Genomic DNA, 8,518 nt, shown 5'->3' with positions numbered 1-8,518 from the left:
TATCTACGTCAGAGCGTCTCAGGTCATGTGACCTCCTAGAGGCGAAGGGGAGTTGTTGCAGTATGGCCGAGCAAGTGGAGGCAGCGAGCACTGGGTGAGCAGCAGCAGTTCCTTTATCTCACCTCACTGCTTTGTTTGAGGAAGGATTGTGACACACACAAGTACAGGCGAAAAGTCCTTTATGTATATGTATTACAACGACTCTGTGTAATTCTGTGTAAACTAACTCGGGAACATACCGGTGTGTAAAGTTGAACAGGTTGACAAGAGTCAGATAACGTTATTAATCTGAAGTTCAGGTAAACACACAAACATGACATGACACTGAAGGAGAAACATAATGTCACGAGTCACATCTGCCAGATGTTGGTTTAGAAGAGATGACATAATCTGATCATGCAAATGTTAAATGTGGGTTTTGAAGTAGTCCGCTATATGTTCTCGTACGATTCATGCTGTTTGCAGTAGCCAGTCATTCAGTGTCAGTGCCCTCATACAGCTTGTGTTTCATTTTGTTTTCAGCCTTGTTCAGAGAGTCGTGTCTGTTGTTGGAGCTCACAGTCTGGTCAGCAGTGTGTGGGGCTACGTGGACAGGACAATCAGGTGAGTCTGATTTCTGATCATCTTACACACTGGAGCACACTGATCGTACTTCTGCTTTAGCCTCTTACCTCACAATGAGAAGGTGAAATGCAACATTACAGTTACAGCCTGTAGGTTTTACATGTAGTTACAGCGTCTGAATGTAAAAACTGTCATGAGCAAACTAGAAGTCTAAACATACAAATTTAGGACGAATCATCAACCAACAATATATTTGGAATGGGCAAATCATGTCACAGCTAATAGAAAGAAAAAAGCTGTAACTGCTGATCCTGATGCTGATGGTGGAGCTGACGTGATGCTGAGGATGATGTAGACTAGAGTATGTGAGTGGAAGTAGGAATTTCAACGTAAAGACTGAAAGGTTAGGAAGTATACAAGGATCATGCTTGGCCTGAATAGGGAGCAGCGTGTGGGTAAACAGATTGGGCAAGATTTCATGTGGGGTGCATGTGTGCTGATTCTTCATTTGTTTCGAGCAGTCAGTGAAAAATAGGTTAAAAGTCAATGTTTCTTCAAGACACTTCATGACACAGTTTAAACCATACAAAATAACAAAGAAGATCGATTTCATCATCAGTGATTTAATTAACTACACTGCGTCAACAGAGCCTGTTTATAAAATTAAGGAAGTACCCTCTGCAGCACTGAGCAGCTGATGTAGAGGTCACAATAAATGCTGCTTTCAGTCCTGACGCTGTCATGTGCTGCTTTCAACTGGTACTCTACAGTAGCTATGTTTGTCTCTGAATCGCACGCTCCATGAGGTCACCATGTCCTTTCTGTAGTTCGTAAGGGTGATAAAGCTGCTCATTGAGTCTTTTGCATGTGTAGGTGGTGCTGGATCCCCAGCTGGCTGCCATCATGGTGTCCCACTTCTCAGAGCCAGCTACAGAGTGCAGAGGACAAGATGTTGAGATGTAAGCTATTTACTGTCTGTCTCACATCTGAGTCTTGTCATGTGCAAGCTTTCCTAAAAAACCTGTCTAGACCAACAAACCAATTCAGTTTTTCTTTATCAGCTTTATTCCTCTGTTCCCCTCTTCCCTCCACAGATGTAGACAACGCTTTCTCCAAACAGCACGTCCCCATTTCCAATGGCAACCTGCTGTGGACCCTAACTTTTAGCAGTGATTGTGTAAAAAACAAAACGCCTATGGTTCTCCTCCATGGGTTTGGAAGTGGCGTGGCCATTTGGGCTCAGAACCTGGATGCCCTGTCTCAGCATCGACCCGTCTTTGCTCTGGACCTACTGGGCTTCGGTCAGAGCAGCAGACCTATGTTCTCTTCAGACGCCCATGAGGCAGAGGACCAATTTGTGGAGTCTGTAGAGCAATGGAGGGCTCAAGTGGGTTTGGAGTCCATGATACTGCTGGGACACAACCTGGGAGGATACCTGGCTGTATCATACTCCATTAAATATCCAGGCAGGTGGGTGCAGGTTATGGGATTTTTTTTTATCTTACTATAGGTTGTGTTGTTTTTAAATGTAAAAACAACATATTTATTTATTTATTATTAATCACAGCTTTTTGCCATTAGATGATTTTGGAAACAGTACATACATGTATATAACAGTGGACTACATATTAATCAAAGTATAGGACTTTAATCCTTTAGGTAATTTCTGACATGTTAATATAAAGCCAACCCTCACAGCAGCTCAATACCAAAAGAGGTATTTTCAAACGTTAACAATTATAATTTCAGCAAGAAATATTAAATAAATAATAGACGTAAAAGTATCAGATGTTAACCAATATAATAGAGATAATGAAGTAGCCATAGTTTTCCAATTAGTCCATGAGAACATCAAACTACAGCAAGTCAGTATGATCAACATTTCATGTCAAATTCATTATTAAAAGTCTTTAATAAGAAGCTTTTTAGAGGTTATAGCTTTTAAGCAAGATGATAGATTTATAGATTAATATCTAAGTAACACAATGATCAAATTACCAGCCCTTTTCAGAGGGGGAACCTCTAGAATGCCTGTATAAGAGATGGAATGTGTCTGTTCAAAAACAACGGGAAGCTGCCTCTTTACATGTTGCTGGTGTTTTGAGGCGGAGTGTGGGTTGTGTTCATGTGCTCCATTCTGAAATGGGTGGAGCATTTTCATTCATGTAGACACAAGAACTAGGAGCCCAGTTGTTACATGCAATGATATAGTACAGTAATAGACCTGTTAAGTATTAGCACAGCCTTGAGATATGAGCTGTAATTACATACAGATAATTTCTTACTACATCCCCCATAAAAGCAGAGGTGGTAGAAGTAGTACAACTAATTGACAGTAAAAACACCACTACAAGTAGAAGTACTGTTTCAAATTCTTTACTCAAGCTAGAGCACAAAGTAGATGCTTTAAAATATACGTAGATTACTATTGTGCAAGTACTCAACTAGAGAAACAAATGATTTTAAACAATATTGTGCAATTTCTAGTAATTAATTAAAAAGTAAGTTAAAAGTTTGTAACAGATTGTTAATCAATTAATAAAACATAATAATTGTTGTTAGTTGATCAGAAGTTTTATTTGCAAAGTGATATATTAAGTACTGTAAACTAACCTGTAAAAGTTTTTTTATAGTTTGGTTATTAGACATTGTTCACATACAGTATATAAGTAGTATGCCACAGTTCAGAATGCAGAGAAATCAAAGCAAACGTTGTCAATTATACAGTCAGTAATCTGATTTGTTGAGCTTTGATTGAGCTTGATTCCATGAATCTGCTCTTTAGAACATAACGTTTATAATAAAACATCTCTCAGTATAAAACTGTCTGTTAAACTATCACAGACTTGTGTGCTGAAACATACAGTATACTGTAACATCATCATCATTTTAACATTATAGGCATCATACAACTGTGCAGACTGTAAGACTCTAATGTACAGTACACTTCTTGATTATTTCTATTATTGGGTTTAGAAATGCTAATCGGTTGTCAATGCATTACTGCTTCATGTGTAGCAATTGTCCAGGTTTGCAGACCTGTTATGTTATGTTATATATGTAATCTGTTAAAGAGTGTACAAGCAACTAAGTGGACCTGGAATGAAGACCTAAGTTGTATAAACAAGATTTATGCTTTAACCATTAGTGTTGGTAGGGGGAGAGAAGAAACGATACTGCCCAAGAGAAGAAAATTGACTGTGTTGAGAAGTGTTGTGAATAATGATTGTACTTTTTTTGTGTTAACCTGACTGTAGCGAAACATGCCAGCATTTGCACAGGCCGCAGCAGTAGCAGTGTGCCTGCAGGTGCTGGCAGCATGTGATAACACTAGTGTCCTTCAAGCATCTCTCCTCCCAACAGCCTCTATCTCTCCTGAATCATCTCCTAAGCTCAGAGCTTCCAACAGGCTGTCCCCAAGGGACGTCTGATAAAATGTCCTCAATACTTTATCACCCTGCTTCATCAGTAAAGCTAAAATATTCCCTCTTCCTGTCCTTATATTGTTATCTCAGTGTTCCAAATGGCCTCTAAGTTATTATACAAGATGCTTTTGATAAGGGACTAATGCTCTTTTTTTAAACGGTTTCTTGCTCATTCTATGGCCTAAAGGGAAACCTTAATGTCTTCTTACAGCAAGACATAATGTACTACATATTAATCTATTAAAAACTATGATTAATAAGATGTAATGTTGGACATTATATAAATATGTTGCATAACTTATATGGGAGAAGTTCTGTCCAAGTCTTCTGTGACCCAGACTCTCAGAACAGCAGTGCCAAAGGTTTATTGAGCAAGGCTCTCCCTTCTAACCTAATCAGAAAATGTCATTGATTTCTGCTTGGTTTGTTTTTTTGTTGTAATTTCATAGTGACCAATATCTGAATGGCCGTGCAGAACATGGAGTGTAAAGAGGGGAGCAGAGCTGTGTCCGAGCACAGAGTGGCATTGATTGTGAGTCATGCTAGTACTAGGTTAGTTTGCACATTGTGCAAAACCCAACTTATTTTCATAGCTTTGGCTGTTCATATTGGTTATAATACCAATAAGTAAGCAAGTAAGTAGTAGTAATGGATGAGCTCTTCTACAGCAAAGTCAAATAGGGAAAGAAATGTAATGAAATAAAAAAGAAAACACACCAAGCTGCTCCCAGTTGGTCAGGCACCTTGCATGGCATTGTGTGTGTGTGTGTGTAAATGGGAAAGTGGAAGCAACATTGTAAAGTGCAGACTATATACGTGCAGACTAAGTACCATTTACTATTTCTCTCAATCATATCAAGCCACATTTGTGGGTCTGTTGAATCACTAATCACTACACAGATAAAATAAGTACAATGTGTTGTTTTTTGTCTCTGGTCTACAGAGTAAGACACATAGTCCTGGTGGAACCCTGGGGTTTTCCAACTCGCCCTGACACAGTAGAGGCTGATCGTCCCATCCCAGTGTGGATCAAAGCCCTCGGGGCCATGTTCAGTCCTTTTAATCCCCTGGCTGGTCTGCGACTGGTTGGACCACTGGGTAAGACTGGGACAGTTGGTAAAAGCTTGTCATAACACCTAGTGCTGACAGTAAAGACGTGAACCTGTGTTTATCAGTTAATTCAGATAAAACCCTGATGATGTGATGAGCACATTGTAAATTAATTCATGTGTAGCTAATTTCCAATGTTTTGGTCTTTGAAGAGAAATAGCGTCAGACCCCTGTTCCTTTGTGCCCTCTAAACCTCCTCATTTTTCAGAATCATGTAACATAAAATGAAGAGGACTCGCCTCTGAACGACTACAAGCTTGGTTTTGACACTTCATCGTCTCCTCTGACCCCTGCAGGTCCCACTCTGGTCCAGACTCTGAGACCTGACTTCAAGAAGAAGTTCTCCTCTATGTTCAGTGACAACACTGTGTCAGACTACATCTACCACCTGAATGTGCAAACTCCCAGGTGTGCCTCTGTTTCCTTACCAAGCCTCATTATGCAGTAGCTTCTCATGTTTAATTTATTCATCATCTTTGTTCACGAACCAGTAGTCCATCTTGTCATTTTGTTGTGTTACTTGTTGCTCTGTTTCACCACAGCGGAGAAACAGCTTTTAAAAACATGACAGCCAATGGCTGGGCTAAAAGACCAATGCTGCAGAGGATGGACCAGCTGCAGCCTGAGATTCCCCTCACCATCATCTATGGTTCCCGCTCCAGCATAGACAGCAACTCAGGCATCACCATCAAAGAGATGAGACCCCACTCTCATGTGGAGATCATAGTAAGTTCAAGGTGTTCTGGATGAGAGAGAAGGAAGTGAATTCATTATTCTTTGTACTTTTATTATAATTGAAGAGTTTTCACCCATGTTTCTCCAGTATCTCATCAAGTAACCACCTTTCTATTACCTGTAAAGAACAGCATGCAACAAAAAACTAAAACAACAAGCAGCAAAAATTCTGGGGTAGGTTGGTAGAGTCAGTAACTGCACACTTGACTCAGCTGGGACTTGGAGAGGAAAAGCGCTCAGTGTATCAAAGGAGGTCCCCCAGCAGACTAATCTATAGCAGCATAACTAAGAGATGGTTCAAAGTCATGTTAGCCAGCTCTAACTATAATCTTTATCAAAAGGGAAAGTTTGAAGTCTAGTCTTAAATGTGGAGAGGGTGTCTGCCTCCCAAACCTGAACAGGGAGCTACTTTCAGAGGAGACCACAAGTAAACCTGCAGCCTGAGAACGGAGAGTTCTGCTGGGAAAATATCGAACTCTGAGTTCTTTAAGATAAGATGGAGCTTGAATATTAAGTGCTTTATATGTGAGAAGAAACATTTTAAATTTCATTCTGGATTTTACAGGGAGCCAATGGAGAGAAGCTAACATAGTGAGAAGGATTTTAAATTAAGTTATTGGAATATCCTATTAAAAGTAAATGAAAATAGTCCAATCTTGATATAACAAATGCATGGACTGGTTTTTAGCATCACTTTGAGAAAGGATTCTTCTCATTTTAAATATGTGGTTAGATAGCTGTTGAGGTGGTGAAGCCTAAACACAAAATATAAAATAAAATAAAAAAGACATTGGTGGAAAGGAGAAGTAATTTTTCTTTTGGCAGTTTCCTGTTTCATGAATTATGATCTGATCATCACCAAAGTCACAAATATCAACAAACACAATATTTCTAGGCTAATAAAACAAAAGCAATCATGATCTTTATGTTTTTAGTAATCATACACATACATACTGAGTGATGACTTTGGACCAGTCTTTCTCACTGGACTGCTTCAGCTTAGACAAATTCTCAGAAAGTCTAGCGTGAAGGACTCTTGAGATCAGATAATGGCTTTTCTATTGGATTGAGGTCTGGGTTCTCTCTGAAGACATTCTGTTCTTTGATGTTCAGAGTCATTGTCTTGAAAGATAGAGGAGATTTGGTAGGTGCAGCATGGTTGGCCATCAAGCCCTCCAGTGGAGAAACAATCAGAGTTTGATTCCCCCTGTTAAGACACCTTGACAGTTTACCCAGGTAGCTCTGACCTGAGCTGAGAGCTATACCAGAAATGTTTGCCCAGTGTTTCACAGAGTCAAATGCGCAACATGGAAATATTCTGCCAGTGAATGGTGAACACAATGTTGTGTTACGCATTATTTTGAAGCTATAGAAGTTATGTATTTATTTGTGATTTGTTTTTTTATTGTTTGAATTTTCTTCTTTTTGTTGATGACAACATACTGTCTATGTATAAACGTCTCTTTTTAATGGTTTATCTTTGTATATTCCTACTCCTGTATTTAATTATTCGCTTCTCGATCCTTCCTTCAGATGATCCGAGGTGCCGGACACTATGTCTATGCAGACCAGCCAGAGGACTTCAACAGCCAAGTTTTGCAGGTGTGTGATAAAGTGGACTGAAGCAGCGTGGCTACTGAACTGTGGAGGAAAAAGCCAAAAACAGCCATCACTTTAGCAGCCAGTGTGGAACCACAGGATCCCACTTTGTCACAGCTGGAATAAGGAGCCTTTGCACATCTTCTAAAAAGGAGCAGTGATCCGAGTTTGACTCATGAAATGAAGTGCTGTTCATGTTCTTTACGTCTATTGACCACTGATTCAGTCACATTCTTACAAACATGGTCAATACTGGCTTTTTAAGATGACTTCACCAGTCTAGTTCATTATTTGATGCTCTTTAACAGCATTGCCACATTGATAAAATTATGTATCATGTTTTTTGTTGTCTCAGCTCAGTTACAGTATCATGTATTGGGTATTTCCTGTACTGTTCTCAACCTGTGGTTTGGGTTTTTATATATAATGGTCAGGAAGTATCATCTCAGTATACTGTGTATTGTATATACCACTGCATCAGCACCAGGAACCAGCTGTAAATGAATCGGGCAACTGTGCACACAGGGTTTGTGTTTTCCTGCAGCCTGCTTAGCTTGTTGAGCTCGTGTAACAGTGGCAGAACAGAACATTGATTTTCTGGTGGTGATCCATGCAGTGTAATTCTAAGAAAAGCAACAAACATTTGTTTATTTATGTACAGTCATATTCATAAATATATACTTTATACAGTGACACATTTGAATTGTGGATCAGAATCACTGTCATTCATTCGGACATGAACAATTAGCGGCTCAGCTGGTCCTTGGCCATCTGTGTGTGTTTTTTTTTTTTTTTTCTTATTAGAAAAGACATAAAAGGTTGACAGTTGAGTTCAAGTTTGGTATTTGTATTTACATGCAGTCTGCTTTTAACTGTCTTCTATTGGTTACATTCTTAAAAACTGCAAATGGGCTACAACATCAGAAGGACAGGACCAGGGAAAACAACTGTGGTGGATGGCAAAATAAAAACTTGCAGCAGGTTGGACACACTTGACCAGCAGCTGGTCAAATCAAAAACACCCTCCATGAGGTAAAGCATATTTCTTCCACGAGGTCAAAACCGTTGGTAAGCCTAAAAAATAA

General features: G+C 39.4%; 1 protein-coding gene across 1 annotated transcript; it reads left to right on the top strand.

Moving 5' to 3' along the window:
- Positions 1 to 28: 28 nt before the first annotated feature.
- On the top strand, positions 29 to 8,126 carry LOC113169983 (abhydrolase domain containing 5, lysophosphatidic acid acyltransferase). The gene is made up of 8 exons (XM_026371810.1): positions 29 to 94; positions 523 to 603; positions 1,438 to 1,523; positions 1,659 to 2,034; positions 4,933 to 5,087; positions 5,396 to 5,507; positions 5,642 to 5,825; positions 7,368 to 8,126. The coding sequence occupies exons 1-8, from the start codon at positions 63 to 65 to the stop codon at positions 7,455 to 7,457; spliced, it is 1,116 nt and encodes a 371-aa protein (XP_026227595.1). The 5' UTR covers positions 29 to 62; the 3' UTR covers positions 7,458 to 8,126.
- Positions 8,127 to 8,518: the final 392 nt, after the last annotated feature.

Source organism: Anabas testudineus, chromosome 16, assembly GCF_900324465.2.
Source record: "Anabas testudineus chromosome 16, fAnaTes1.2, whole genome shotgun sequence".
NCBI lineage: Eukaryota > Metazoa > Chordata > Actinopteri > Anabantiformes > Anabantidae > Anabas > Anabas testudineus.
This window is presented reverse-complemented; position numbering and strand designations above follow the sequence as displayed.

What these genes read in the sequence shown, in the direction of transcription:
- LOC113169983 (XM_026371810.1), top strand. Translation starts at nt 63, where the DNA reads ATGGCCGAGCAAGTGGAGGCAGCGAGCACTGG. An exon ending in GTGGAGGCAGCGAGCACTGG is followed by an intron (nt 95 to 522) that starts GTGAGCAGCAGC and finishes TTTTGTTTTCAG; the next exon opens with CCTTGTTCAGAGAGTCGTGT. An exon ending in TCCATTAAATATCCAGGCAG is followed by an intron (nt 2,035 to 4,932) that starts GTGGGTGCAGGT and finishes TCTGGTCTACAG; the next exon opens with AGTAAGACACATAGTCCTGG.